Source organism: Lissotriton helveticus, chromosome 9, assembly GCF_964261635.1.
Source record: "Lissotriton helveticus chromosome 9, aLisHel1.1, whole genome shotgun sequence".
Lineage (NCBI taxonomy): Eukaryota > Metazoa > Chordata > Amphibia > Caudata > Salamandridae > Lissotriton > Lissotriton helveticus.
The window spans coordinates 21,875,984-21,891,340 of NC_136070.1; the positions used below are offsets into that span (position 1 = coordinate 21,875,984).

A 15,357-nucleotide genomic window follows, 5' to 3' on the forward strand; every position below is an offset into this window, starting at 1 on the left:
CAAAGCTAAAACACATACTCTGGATTTATAAAGTCAAGACTACAAAGAATCATTAATGATCGTTGGTTTGGAAAAACAAGCATTTTGTCACCATGAGAATTAGCTGTACAAGGCTATTGTGATATTGTTTCTGGGCGTCTTCTCGAGGGCAGTGTCTGAGAGAACAATAGGACAGTGTTCAATGCAGAGGGAGCCGCTGCTGTTCTGGCCTCCACGCCTTGGCTCTGTCCTCAAACATGCAGAGAGGCCTGTCTAAGGGCGCTGTGTGCCTACCTAGATAGGCCTGTCTAAGGGCGCTGTGTGCCTGCCTAGATAGGGCTGTCCAAGGGTGCTGTGTGCCTTCCTGGATAGGGCTGTCCAAGGGTGCTGTGTGCCTGCCTGGATAGGCCTATCCAAGGGCCTGTGTGCCGGCCTAGATAGGCCTGTCCAAGGGCGCTGTGTGCCTGCTTAGATGGGCCTGTCCAAGGGCCTGTGTGCCTGCCTAGATAGGCCTGTCCAAGGGCCTGTGTGCCTGCCTAGATAGGCCTGTCCAAGGGCCTGTGTGCCTGCCTAGATAGGCCTGTCCAAGGGCCTGTGTGCCTGCCTAGATAGGCCTGTCCAAGGGCCTGTGTGCCTGCCTAGATAGGCCTGTCCAAGGGCCTGTGTGCCTGCCTAGATAGGCCTGTCCAAGGGCCTGTGTGCCTGCCTAGATAGGCCTGTCCAAGGGCCTGTGTGCCTGCCTAGATAGGCCTGTCCAAGGGCCTGTGTGCCTGCCTAGATAGGCCTGTCCAAGGGCCTGTGTGCCTCCCTAGATAGGCCTGCCAAGGGCCTGTGTGCCTCCCTAGATAGGCCTGCCAAGGGCCTGTGTGCCTCCCTAGATAGGCCTGCCAAGGGCCTGTGTGCCTCCCTAGATAGGCCTGCCAAGGCCCTGTGTGCCTGCCTAGATAGGCCTGTCCAAGGGCCTGTGTGCCTGCCTAGATAGGCCTGTCCAAGGGCGTTGTGTGCCTGCTTAGATAGGCCTGTCCAAGGGCCTGTGTGCCTGCTTAGATGGGCCTGTGTGCCTGCCTAGATGGGCCTGTGTGCCTGCCTAGATAGGCATGTCCAAGGGCCTGTGTGCCTGCCTAGATAGGCCTGTCCAAGGGTGCTGTGTGCCTGCTTAGATGGGCCTGTGTGCCTGCCTAGATAGGCATGTCCAAGGGCCTGTGTGCCTGCCTAGATGGGCCTGTGTGCCTGCCTAGATAGGCCTGTCCAAGGACGCTGTGTGCCTGCCTAGATGGGCCTGTGTGCCTGCCTACTGTGCCTGCCTCCCTCCATGTGCCGTCTTTGCACCTTTCATCAAGTCAAGGTGCTTGCAGCTGCAGGGCCGCGTTCAGACTGAAGCCCCTGGATCGAAGTTGCTCTAATGATGCTGCTCTCCAGCTTGTAACACCGGACGCTTTCAGAATGAACAGTGCATACAAAAGCCTTGCACCTGCTTCTTTCTTGCATGTGCTGCTGTTGATACCTATACTCTGCATGCTCCTGCCATCTAGTGGTTGGTCTGGAGGCTGCAGGTTTTTCTTCGAAGTAGTGGAGTCACTCCCTTATTCCCACAGTGCACATGGCTGCGGCTTCCCTGTGTCTGCCACCTGCTCGGTGTGGCCTGAAAAGCAACGTCTCTGCGCCGCCATCGTGTTCTGCCTGTGAGAGGCGGCCCTGCATGGAGTCATGGGTTCTGGAACAACAAAGGATTGAATTCATATCTCAACGTCTTCAACCGAAATCCATCAAAGAATTGATTACATATATTTTGAGAATGTGGGTAGATTTTGTTTCTGCCCGCATTGCAATGTAACCCCAGTCTCACTCCGAACCGCCAGGAGTCAGAATACACCCTTAAAAAAAAAAAAAAAAAAAACTTTTTATTGATGCAAGTGCAGAACAACAATACAATCAGATAAAAAAGCATCACGTAGAGGATCAGTACAGAGTGGCAAAATACAGATCAATACCAGTGCATAAAAGTCAGTCTTCAGCAATACAGTGCCATTGTCGCAGAACAATAAACCTTTATCAAGGAGGCAGCATAGTTAATACAGTCTCTTCCAAGGATGTATATGTAGAGGAATAAGGCTCGTAGGCTTGGTGAGGCGGGGAAGAGGGAAAACCAGAGAAATGCCAAACGGGATCGCCAACAGTCCGCACCGGCGGCCGCCGCGGGCCCAAGGCCGGCGGGGGGCGCGGGAGAGGCTGCGGCAGGACCAGAGGGGAAAGGGGCAGCAATTGGGGGCCACTCAGCTCCCAATGGGACAGGATGAAAGTGGACCTGGGTGTAACTCCACGACCAGTGACACCTACACATCCATCAAAGCGGCGGCAACCGCAGGGGCAGCGGGAGGGACAGGGGACGCAGGCTCACCAGGAGAGGAGCGGGACCAAAGTTCTCAGCACATTAAACCCACACTGATGCCAGTGTGGGAATTAATGTAAAATGCACAAGAGCATCTTAGAGATGCCCCCCAGAAACCCGAACTAACAATCCACATCTGGGCTGAGTGGCTGCCACACTGCAGACATGTTGCTGGACCCCTGGGTGGAGAGCCCCCCCCGCTCTCCTGGGTCTGCAACAAAGCACATCCTGGGCGAGGTGCTAGGTCTCCTCCCCCAGGATGGACAGGGGGAAGCTTCAAAGGCGATACCGCCTCTGAGAGCTTCCCCAGACCATTTGCTGTACCCAGAAACCAGCCCCCCACCAGGCCTACCCCCACCCTGGCGGGAAGACTGGCGGGAAAAACTACGCCAGGAAGGGGGGTGTGCCAACCTGTGCCAACTCCACCCCTCAGGTGGAGGAGGCGAGGTGAAGCACGACCCCGGACCCCGGCCATCTTGTAGATGGGGAGTCCTGCCCAATCCCAGCAAGGCTCCTGCCCCCCTCCCACAGGAGAGGAGCAGGCTAGGGGGTGTACTCACCCCAGGACAGGGACCCATTGGTCCCTGCCCTTGCCCTACCTGTAACTCCCCTAAATTCAGTATTTAGGGGCTCCCTGAACCTTCCTTCCTTAGATCCCGATACCAAAGAAGAAGAAAGATCAAGAAGAAGACCCGCCGTGCAGCTGCTAACAGGACAACAAAAACTGACTTGGCCCCAGCCCTCCCGGTCTGTTGATCCTGGAACCTGCGACTGCTTAATCCCGGTGACCTCCGCGGACAGCAACCTTGGGACACCCAGAGGACCTGCCTGCCTTGACCCTCTCGAAGATTGGGACTCCCATCAGCAGAGGCTCTGCTGCAACAACCCACCTGGTGCCCACCAGGAAGCTCCAGACCAGCCCACTCTGCACCAGCCGAGCCCAGGCCTGGCCAACCCGAACGAAGACCACGAGGACGTCCCCCCGGCGACTGGGACCTGAAGTCCAGTGCCCAAAGACCATCCTCGATGAACCAGCCGACGCCTGCAGACTCAGAACCAGGGGCCACCCCAACCGCGACCAGCCGAGGGTAAGCTTTTCCGACACCCAAAGACTCCCCTGCACCCGGCAGCCCCCTGTGCCTCCCTTTGGGCTACCTACCTGTGCTCCAACATCCCAACTTACCTCTCGAAGTGCTGGTCGCCCCCGGAGAGTCCCTTTCCCCGAGCCTGCATCCTTTGTTCCTTTGTCAAGATCCTCATTGGATAACATTGAGCGCCCGACGGCTCAAAAGCACCCTGCACCCAGCCGCCCGAGTACTGCTGGCTAGCCAGCCGCCACCAACCGAAGGCCTCATGCCTCTCATTGACTAACATTGGGCCTAACTACCTCTGCACCTGGCTGCCCGTGTGCCACTGAAGGTGTACTAACTGTACCTACCTGATCCTGCGGTACCCCTGAGTCTGTGCCCAGAACCTTACCTTCACCAACCAAGTACTCACCTGGAGGCCGGTAATTCACTTACCTGCCATTGGATAACATTGACCCATTTTGACTCAAAATTTTTTTAAGTGTGAAGTTTTGAAAACTGAAAATATTCCTATAAAATCAGCCAAAGTCCGAATTCGAAAATACTCACCTGTGATCAGGAGAGAAGCCAGTACTGTACCTTTCAGCCCAGTACTGAACCGCCAAAGTAATCCCTAGCGGGTTTACTAGTAACCTGTATTTTTCTCCATAGGAACCCATTGTCTGCTTTTCTATGAAATTTCTTCTAAGTGTCTACTTTTGAAAACTGCAGATATTCTAAAGTCACCGAAGCCCACGTGAATGGGATCCTGGCCGACCATCTTGCCAAAGCTAACATCTTGGATCCCACGCAAAATGGCTTTCGTACAGGCCACAGCACGGAGACTGCCTTGTTATACATGGTTGAACATCTGCGCTCCGTGCTGGACACCGGACAAACAGCGGCACTCCTGCTGTTAGATCTGAGTGCCGCTTTTGATACGGTGTCCCACGAAATCCTGTTGCGGCGGTTAGAGGAAGCTGGGGTTAGGGGGCTGGCACTAGGCTGGTTCCGCTCCTTCCTTTCCAATAGATCTTTTCAGGTTGCGATACCACCCGGTAAATCCACCTCTCACCCACTCACCTTGGGGGTCCCACAGGGATTATCTCTGAGCCCCACTCTCTTCAATCTTTATGTGAGGCCGCTGGCTGCGGTAGTCAAACGCTGGGGCATGACAATGGTGTCCTATGCGGATGATACGCAGCTGGCGGTCACACTAAGTGGGGACTCAGCCATGGGGAGCTACTTCTGTGAGGGGCTACGTTCGGTGGCCAATTGGATGAACCAGAATTGTCTCCAATTGAACACAAAGAAGACAGAGGTGATGGTGTTTGGGAAGCAACCTGGATGCTGGAATGACAACTGGTGGCCCCCCGAGTTAGGAATGATCCCCTCTCCTGCTATGGGGTTAAAAAACCTCGGGGTCTGGCTGGACCCTTCACTTAGCTTCACTTGCCAGACTAAGAGGGTGGCTGCCTCTTGTTTTGGCATTATTAGGGGCATCAGGCCGGTGCTTAAATTCTTCGATGCCCCCACTAGACAGCTTGTGGTCCAGGCCTCGGTACTATCCAGGATAGATTATGCCAGTGCTCTGCTAGCAGGCACGAACAAGGCTGAACTTCTGCGGCTACAACGAGTGCAGAATGCCGCCGCAAGAGCGATATTTGGGCTGCCCAAACGTTGCTCAGTGTCCAGAGCATTGCAAACACTCCATTGGTTGCCTGTTGCTCGGCGGATTGAGTTTAAGGTGCTTTGCCTGGCCTTTAAAATTTTGAAAGGCATGGCTCCACCTATTCTCATGAACCTTCTGACCCCATATGTCCCCTCTCGCTCTTTGAGATCGATGGGCCAGAATTTGGCTGTTGTTCCTCGCTTTTTGCTGAGCAGGATTGGAGGCCGCTCCTTCCGAGTAGTAGCCGCTAAGCTTTGGAACGCTCTCCCTAATGATATCCGTGCTTTGGAAGATTTAACCAGGTTCAGATGTGTCATCAAAACTTTTCTTTTTAATAAAATTAACTGACTCTGCTGCATTTTGTGATGTTGTGTTTACCTTTCTTGGCGCCAGGACGCCCCTTTGCTGGGGCAGCTGTGCACGGTATAAAAACCATTAACATAACATAACATTCTTCAAACATCGTACGAAATACTGAAACGCAATTACCTACCTGTTTTAAGTTAAACTCCCAGTGCTTACCCTAGGAGACTAGTGCTGGGTTACAAAAGTAACGCGATCGTACTTTATCTGTAACCTGAATTTCCTCCCATTGGATAACATTGTCAGAATCATCTTGAAAAGTTTCAAGTGTGAACTTTTAAAACCGCTTTATATTCAGGAAAATCCAACACAGTTACTAAAACGTTTTTGCTAATCTGGTTTCAGTTTAGACCCTAGGACTGAATCTACAAACTAGTCCCAGGACTACCAAAGTAATCCATAAATTTATCAACTGTACTCTCCTATGAAAAACCCATTGAGCTCAATACTAGTGTGTTTCTGAACTGTATTGCTTATTAGCTGTCCTGTAATTATTTTGTGTACAAACTTATTGCTCCTCTGCAAAGTATTTACATGAGAGTACTCGTATCTCAAAGTATATTTTTATAACTGTCGGTTCTAAAAATAAAACCACTATATCTAAGGATATAATAACACTTGGCCAGGAGTTCAGTTCTTGAGTGTGTGAAACCTTTTGCTGACTGAGTGTGTACAACAAATGCTTTACACAGTCCTCTGGTACTGCCTTACTGCTCGACCAAGCTACCACTTTGGAGAGTAAGGTTAGTTCTGACTTTAACCTCTGTCAAACCTTTGGGGTTTGTGGACTCTATACACACTGTACTGCCGTATTGTCCAGTATAAATAGAGCCACCTTATCACAACTAGGGTCTGACAAGTAAACCAAAATAGCCAAACATGGAATCACTAATCCATACATCAATTTACACTAGGGAGCACTTGCACTGTGGCACTGAATAGCAGTGGCACAGTGCCCAAAGCATCTAACACCAGCAAAAATACATGAGGCAACAGCAAAAATGGAAGGGAGACCCACACCAATGGTGCCAGGTCTAACAGAGTCCAATCCGGTGTCCACCCCATGCAGCTGTGGAGGGACGTCCGCACTGCAGAGACCCACTTTGAGAGTGGCCCACCTGTTCTTGTCCCCTCACTGGCTAGACCGACAACCGTGATTGCCCATGACGCACAAGCCTAGCCGACCTAACCACTCTGCACCCGAGTGTCCCTGCCCGGGTTCCCGAGAACCCTCAGGAACCAAGCCCCCGTTCGGAGCTCTCGGCCTTGTCCTTCAGGCCCTCACTGCAGCCTGTTTCTAGTTGCCTCCACCCACTCCTATGGTGTAGTGTGAAAAGGTACCAAACCGGCCAGAACCTTTGAATCTGGACTCTCCAGGGCAGGTAACAACTAGCTGCTGGTGGTTCTTTGGACCTTTGGTCCCGTACCATCTAAAGTCCTGAGGGGGACCCCGGAAACCTATTGCAAGTAACTGTGGGCAGTACATGCCTTTTTTCCTATAGGAAAGCTTTGCTGCGTAAAGGCCTATCCAAGTGAACATTTTACTTACCAGTAAAAATCTAATTCAGAAAGTTGTTATGTAAGATTGGATTTCTTGGAGTTAAAAAAAAAAATCTAAAGTGTTTTTCTAAATTTGTTTCGAGTTTCTTCTTGAGTGTCTCATTTATTGACTGTGTGCAACAAATGCTGTAACACTACCCTCTGATGAAACTCTCGCCCACACTACCACAAAAGAGCGTTTGGGAGTAATAATTTAAACCCTGTTGGACATTAAGGGTCATTAGGACTTTCCATAAAGTGTACCGCTTTTTTGGTACACTAAATAAAAAGCCCACTTCCTATAATGTGCAACTGCTACTAAATGTGCTTGGTTTATTAAATGTTGTGGAGCCTTACACTGCTGTTTGTGTGACAGTGCCTGGTGTTTTCTTAATTTTGATCAGTCGCAGATTATTTACCTTTATTGCTTTTCGGAGTAACTCCCATTTAATGTTGATAAAAATCAGAGTGCACAAAAGCTCCTTTTTGTCTTCTGTGTTCTTCCTCTTGGCGTGGCCACTAATTCTTGTTTGCGAGCAGCCTACTCTTGACTTGAGTGTATGAATGGTCTGTGCTTGATGCTGATGCATTAAACCAAAATACTCTGTTGTGAGTACCTTGCTTGTACTGGTATAAGGCTATTTTCTTTCCTACTCCTAGAAGTAAAGAAACAGTGTACATATATATTTTGTGGTTAACACATTCCCCAGTTTTGAAAGCTTTGGGCTTCCAGCTTCCTTTTTGCCAGGCACGAAAGATCACATGTACTTTCCATGAGCTTCTGTAGATGGAATCATAACCCTTTTATTTGTTCTCCTTTTCCCTGCAGTGAGTTCTTTGAACGCACCATCCTCTGTAACAGCCTTGTATGGAGCTGTGCCATCACTGGCAAGGCTGGCCTCACCTACCAAGAGGCCATGGAGTCTGAGAAAAGAGCCCGCCGCAACATCCAGAATTTCCCAGAACCCTTAATTGGTCCAGTACTGTACCTGGCCAGCCGTACACGCCGAGCTCGCCTTCATGAGGTGTGCGATGATCTCCATTCCTACCTCCACAATCGCTTCTTTGTGGGAGAAACAGTGGAGGTTTTGAGGAACAGTGGTGCAAGGTAAGTGCTGTATTCTTTCTTGTAACAAAATGGAATGGACTGGCATGGAGATGTATTTTAGAGAAGTATTAGAAATGTATTAGTTAAGGAGGTACAGTATAATCAGAACCTATGTCAGAGTGAACCCTTAAAATCACTAAATTAACATAAGCTTAACCCCCAATCACTAAGGCAGAAGTGTGGCCAGGGAAATGATAGTCCCTCCTTTGTGATCACTTCAAACCAGTCCTGGGAGCAGCTCCCCTCCCACTGGGATTGGTGCCTGCCTGATGGGAGAGCAAAAGAAGTTGGAGGCTGTCTAGAAGTTATCTGATATCTGCCTTTGACTGGGCAGGACCCTTTCAATTAAATGAAGTTCCTGGCTCAGCCCAAATGGCCATCCTGCCAGAGAAGCAGAACGCCTCCTCTCTACCATGCCTGTGTCTCTCCTCTGGGATCAGATGTTGCACCTCATTCAGGGCTTAAGCACTCAAAGGGCTGCAAATGGAGTCTAATTGGACTTTAGAAAGGGGAAAGATAACTTTCAAAAATAACCTGTGAAATAGCTTTTTAATTCAGACACCACTATTGAATTGGAATTTTAATAAATATTAAAACTAAAGGTTTGATTGTGATTTTAGCGGAGTCCTACCCTGAGATTACATTTATTTTGCTTCCTCATGTTTCTGTATGGGCCATCCAGACTTTCTACAAATAAAATGGGTTTTGAGCTCTAGTCACTGTCATGACATGCTAACATTACATTTCTGCTTATCCTACTTTAGTTTTTAACCTCTTCACTGCAACACATTCTCCCCGCCCGCTCCCCAAGGTGCTAAGCCTTCTTTGGCTATTTGGGGGTAGCTCGCTCTTAAGCCCCTGCAACCCTTTTGTCTACATCCACACCAAATTTGCTGTATAGTTCGGAAAAGTAGACCATATTCTGAATTCAGCAAGGGGTCATTTGTGTAGATCCTTCAAGGTTTTCCTATATAAACAAACCGTTAAAATTCCAAGTATGGCAGATTTTTTTTTTACGCAATATACCATTACAGCAGCTGGCCCCTTATGGTTGTGGGGTTATATAGGACTTGTAGGTTCACCAAGAACCTGAGGTACCCAGAGCTAATAACTGAGCTGCTCCTTGCATTGGTTTTTCATTGTGTACCAGGTATTACGCAATTCATTTGGTAAAATAGAGTGAAGAAAGGGTATCAAGGAACCCAATTCCTTCTGACCTCTTCTGTCATTCATGTGGTTGTATGTCAATACAACTCGGTGTTTACACCGCACTACCATTACACCTCTGGTTTTACAACGCAAGTCGTTACCACGACTTACGCTGTTGGCGTGCTGGACTTAGAGATTTAAGATTTACTATTCCAACACCAGCCTACGTACAGTAGGGAAGGTGTTGGAATAGTAAATCTAGTATTCCTTAGCCTAGAGCACCCTCCAGCGCAAGTCGTGGTAACGACTTGCGTTGTAAAACCAGCGTTGTAATGGTAGTGCGGTGTAAACACCGCGTCGTAATGGATGTTCCCCATTCATGTCGGTGCCTGCAGTGCGAATCCATAGGCTCCCCCCGACCGGGACCTGCTCCTGTCAGAAAATTATTCATCCAAAGGCACCCCTGCACCCGAAGCCCCCGTGCCTTGGTGAGCTGAACAGATGGTGCCTCTACAACCCCCTACATCTGTTTACCTCTGCTTTAGTTTGTATTCCTCCGACAACCTCCAGTGCCATGCCTGCAGTCTCTTTTCTTCCATCAAGAAGACCCTTATTGAAAAGCATTGGGCGCCTGATGCCAAATTTGCACCCTACACCCGTCTGCCCCATGTGTTGCTGGTGGTGTATGTTTGGTACTGATTTTTGATACCTACCTGACCCTTGCAGACTTTGGGCTCCGTTGACTGAAATTGTAAGTTCAATACTTACTTGTTTAACCGCAATATTGTTTTTCCGATAGGATAACATTGGACAGTGTGAAAGTTTGTGTCGATTTTTGAAAGTATTTTTAATTAAAAAATGTACTTGCCTTATTACGAAGAACTGGGTCTTAAAAAAAAAATACTAAGTATAATTTTATAAAATTGGTCTGGATCCCCTTGAGTCGTGTGTCCATTCTTGATCACGTATGCAATAAATGTCTTACTCTCTTCTTTGTTATGCCTAAGGCTGCTCGCCAACACTACCACTAATAGAGCACTTAGGGTTTTACATTCAGCCATGTACACTTTTGGGGAAGCCCTGGACTCTGTGCAGGGTATTACCACCTACTGGGTATTACTACCTACTGATATCATATACAGAGACGGCTTCCTACTCAAACGTTTATTGAAATAAGGCTAAAAGTAATGTATGGTGTTTGGAGTAAACTGGCGTATTCTCTGGTTATTCGAGCTACTGATTGTTCGATTTCATTGTCCCCCTGGCTTCCTTACTTGTTCAAAAGATGATTTGTAGATGGCAACACACAGGCCTTGTCAGTGTTATTTTTATTTTGGAAGCTTTAGCTTTTAAGCCGATCTTGCTCCGCGTCGATGGACTTAATCCGTACGAGCAGGCAAGATTTCAGTTACACCAGCGTGATTCATGTAATTTTAAGAATCACATCACATTCCTTAGAGTTTGCATCAGAATTATAGTACAGGACTGCAAAAGCAATGCACACAACTAGAATTCAAAGGGCTCTTACCAGAGTGTTTATATAGCTATTTGTTTCAGAGCAAAATGTGTCCTTGCGTTCAAAATGGATGTGTGCATATTTCATGCAACAATCTAGTGCCAAATGAAGGATTTGCTTCTTGTAGAATTTTGCATAATTTCCCAGAAATTTCGTACAATTACATAAAAACAAATTACACTAAATTCGCGTATCCCTGGTAATAAGAACAGATGTAACTGAGTCCTTTATCAGTGTCGGTACTCGAGAGCAAAGGAGTGATGCTGTTTTGTTTCGAAGGGGAAGTGCAAGCATTCTTTGGTGTGTAACTTCATTGCCTCTGCAGGTTACAGTGCATGATCCAGGAGGTGAAGCCGCCACCGAAGGAAAACGGGATGGTGAATGGGCACACTGAGAACACGCCTGCCGTTGCTATGGAGACCATCGTCATCAGTGACAGCGATGAGGAGCCAGAGACCCCCAAAGCCTCTGCTCAGAATGGGTGAGCTTCCTGCAAGCATGGTCCTTGGAGCCTGCCTCCAGCTGTTTTGTGACTCTTGTCCACCCAGGGGGTTCACTCATCAGTTAGTGAAGCCGTGAGAAGCATTGCATTCTAGGTTTAACCAGGCAGGAGGAAAAGAGCCTTTCATGGGTCTTTATGGAAGCAAAGGAGCCTATCACGGGCCTTTGGGGAGGGGCAAAAACCCATAACAGGCCTTTATGAAGCAAAGGAGCCCATCAAGGGCCTTTATGGAAGTAAAGGAGCCCATCAAGGGCCTTTATGGAAGTAAAGGAGCCCATCAAGGGCCTTTATGGAAGTAAAGGAGCCCATCAAGGGCCTTTATGGAACTAAAGGAGCCCATCAAGGGCCTTTATGGAACTAAAGGAGCCCATCAAGGGCCTTTATGGAAGTAAAGGAGCCCATCACGGGCCTTTATGGAACTAATGGAGCCCATCAAGGGCCTTTGGGGAGGGACAAAAGCCCATCACAGGTCTTTATGGAAGCAAAGGAGCCCATCATGGGCCTTTGGGGAGGGACAAATGCCCATCATGGGTCTTTATGGAAGCAAAGGAGCCCATCATGGGCCTTTGGGGAGGGACAAAAACCCATCATGGGTCTTTATGGAAGCAAAGGAGCCCATCACGGGCCTTTGGGGAGGGACAAAAACCCATAACAGGCCTTTATGGAAGCAAAGGAGCCCATCATGGGCCTTTATGGAAGTAAAGGAACCCATCATGGGCCTTTATGGAAGTAAAGGAGCCCATCATGGGCCTTTATGGAAGTAAAGGAGCCCATCAAGGGCCATTATGGAAGTAAAGGAGCCCATCAAGGGCCTTTATGGAAGTAAAGGAGCCCATCACGGGCCTTTATGGAAGCAAAGGCGCCCAGCACGGGCCTTTGGGGAGGGACAAAAGCCCATCATGGGTCTTTATGGAAGTAAAGGAGCCCATCACGGGCCTTTATGGAAGTAAAGGAGCCCATCACGGGCCTTTATGGAAGCAAAGGAGCCCATCACGGGCCTTTGGGGTGGGACAAAAGCCCATTACGGGTCTTTATGGAAGCAAAGGAGCCCATCATGGGCCTTTGGGGAGGGACAAAAGGCCATCATGGGTCTTTATGGAAGCAAAGGAGCCCATCACGGGCCTTTATGGAAGCAAAGGAGCCCATCATGGGCCTTTGGGGAGGTACAAAAGCCCATAACAGCTCTTTATGGAAGCAAAGGAGCCCATCATGGGCCTTTGGGGAGGGACAAAAGCCCATCATGGGTCTTTATGGAAGCAAAGGAGCCCATCATGGGCCTTTGGGGAGGGACAAAAGGCCATAACGGGCCTTTCTGTTTGAAGCAGTCTACTCCAGGCTTATGGAGAAGGGAGAAAGCAAACCGAGCTCTGTGGGATTTGGTGGGCCCGGCTCATAACAAACATTTAAAGGGAAATGTTGGGGGATTCCATCTCAGTCTTTCAGGAGGAAAGGAGTGTATCACAGACTGGTAGTGGTGGAGGAAGATAGCTCCCTCCTGCCCACTGGCTCTGCGACTTGATACAGTAGGCAGAGCTCTTGCGATTCCCAGATCTACACAGGAGTAGCTCAGCCAATCCAGAATTGTTTTTGGGACTTGTAGTCCTTTTTAAATCCTAAAATGCAAAGCAAATCATATGATCTGGAAGCATACTCCTGCATGCAGCTTGGAACCCTGAAAGTCCTGAGAAGGCTTGGTACAACTCTTGGCAGTAGTCAGGAAAAGCTGAAAGGGCCTTGGCTGAGATTGGTGGTTGCGGACTCCGGGGGGCTTGAGGTGCAGTGGGGGAGAACTGGGAGTAGCTTCTACACTAGAGTTAATAGTAATTCCTCTGTTACTCTGGTAGGTGTTACTATGGTATGAGTTTGAGCTTTCAGGGCTTCCGTTAGGGGAACTTTGCATACCGCGTATTAAATTTCAGTGTTTCTTAAATTAGACGGAAAGAGAAATAATCTTTCTTTGGTTACTCTAATGTTAAGCACACCTACTCCCAGCATGGGCAGAGCAGCACTGTGTGAAATTATTAAATTCTAGTGTTTTCTTTTCCAGGAAGCGACCCACTGCTATTGACCCTTCTTTGTTTAAGTACAAGGTAAAGCCGATTAAGCAGGAGCGATACGAGTCTGTGACGGTGAAGGCGAGTCAGATCAGGTGAGCTCTGGGTGGGCACACTGTCCCCACGTAGGTGCCTATTGTCGAGGATCTGGGGAGGGTTGGGATGCCGTACTGTCTTCAAGTGTATGTCTCAGATAGGGTGATGTTTAGAGAAGAGGGAGGTAAACGTGGCTGGTACAGTTGGCAAACCTTCGTCCTCAGGGCTTTTGAGGTGTTTTTTATTCTGGGAGGATGGAGTATGGATGTGTGGAGAAGGGTCATCCTGAAGAGGACGTTGAGATGGATTCCGTTCGGGGTAGAAGCTTCATCCACTGAAGGAGAGGCATCTATGCAGGGAAATCTTAATCATGGATTGTTTTCTGGATTCATTCCTCTGCGCATGTAGGTGCGCCTGGAACACGTTTTTAAATGTGCTTTAAAATAAGGATAGAACACTTGTGCATTAGTGTAACATTTTGTGGTCTGGTTCTGACTGAGCCCCTTTCAAATTTTCATGTTGCAAATACTTTACATAGAGTAGACTTTATGAAGTCCACTTTCAGCCATTGGCTTTCTTCAGCCAGCCTATTTCAGTCATTAGCTGGAGTCTTCAGTCGAGCAATGGCTCGCCCCAGTGAAATATTCGTTTGTCGCTCCCAATGCTATGGTCTGTTAGGGTGTATCCTTTCACCTCCACTCGCGTGCTTGCATGAAAGACCCCTCTGTCATGCAAGTGGCGTAGTTTGCTGCATTGTTTGCTACCAGATAGACGTCAAACTGTAATCTGGCCAGTTAGACCTTATTTCACCAAGTGGAAGAAATTCACGGCTACTCATTATGAGGGAGAAATAGACTCCAAGCATTTACTGGGCATAGTTTTGCAGCGTGAATCTTTCTGGATTCACTATGCTGTGCATTATTCCGCGGTCTTGTGGTTGGGTCCGGATTCGTAGTCTTTTCTTTGTTTTTTTTTCTTTTTCTTAGCCCAGGTGGGCGTCGGCGTCACACCCCCTTGGGTGTATTTCCGGTGACGTCGGCATGCTTCCTGCGGAAGCTCCCACTCTTGGGCGCCATCTTCAGATTCTTTTTTTCCGCGGTCGGGTCTGGATCGTTCCCGTTTGGGCTCCAGACATTTTTGGAGAAAGAAGAAAGAAAATACAGAAAAGACGAGGAGAAGTCATCTGAAGACTCCAGGGGACTTCATCGACGAGAAACAAGCAAGGATAAGGCGTTTTCCATCGAGATCTTCGACGACCGTCGACGAACACGCGACCAGAGAGGCCCTGGACGCTCGAGGATGGACAACACGCCGTTCAAGTTCTGCCGTAACTGCCACCACAAGTATGCGCAGAAGGACCAGCACCCGGTATGCAACCTTTGCCTACCGGTGGACCACGAAAGCGGAGACTGCAACGCCTGTTCCGCCTTCACCCCGAAGACCCTTCGTGTGAGAGAGAAGCAGAGGGTAGCACACGCCGCCCTGCAGGGGAAGGCCCCGACTCCGTCACTCTACGAGCTGGGGATGTCCTCCGAGGAAGAAGACAACGCTGCCGCCGAAGACGACAGCTACACGGTCGTAGAGACCGATTACACGAAGACTTCTGACAAGGTAGGAGACTCTTCGGCCCCCAAGAACCCGAGAGACTCTGAGTCTAGAAAGATCAAGGGCAAGACCCCGAAAGCGCCGACGCCAAAAAAGGCGGCGTCCGCGACTACTCCCAGGCCCAGCGGATCCTCCGAGAAGGAGTCTCCGGCGCCGAGAGCTGCTGATCAGCACAAAACGTCGAAAATCGTCCCCGAAAAGGATCGATCGACGCCGAGGGAGAAAGACCCAAAACTGACGACGACGACCAGAGAACCGAAATCCGGTTCGACGTCGAAAACTTCGACTCCGAGAGGCACGGCGACGAGCCTTCCGCCGAAGAGAGCGGCCGACCCATCCGACGCGGAACACGCGGCCGAGATGGAAAAGAAGAGAAGG

The 15,357-nt window shown here is 49.2% G+C and overlaps 1 protein-coding gene across 1 annotated transcript in view; it reads left to right on the forward strand.

Moving 5' to 3' along the window:
- BAZ1A (bromodomain adjacent to zinc finger domain 1A) overlaps positions 1-15,357 on the forward strand; it is a 296,099-nt gene that overhangs the window by 55,711 nt on the left and 225,031 nt on the right. Inside the window, exons 2-4 of the mRNA XM_078659379.1 lie at positions 7,839-8,117; positions 11,108-11,263; positions 13,332-13,433. Coding sequence (XP_078515505.1) covers positions 7,839-8,117; positions 11,108-11,263; positions 13,332-13,433 — 537 coding nt within the window. The remainder of the gene's footprint in view (positions 1-7,838; positions 8,118-11,107; positions 11,264-13,331; positions 13,434-15,357) is intronic.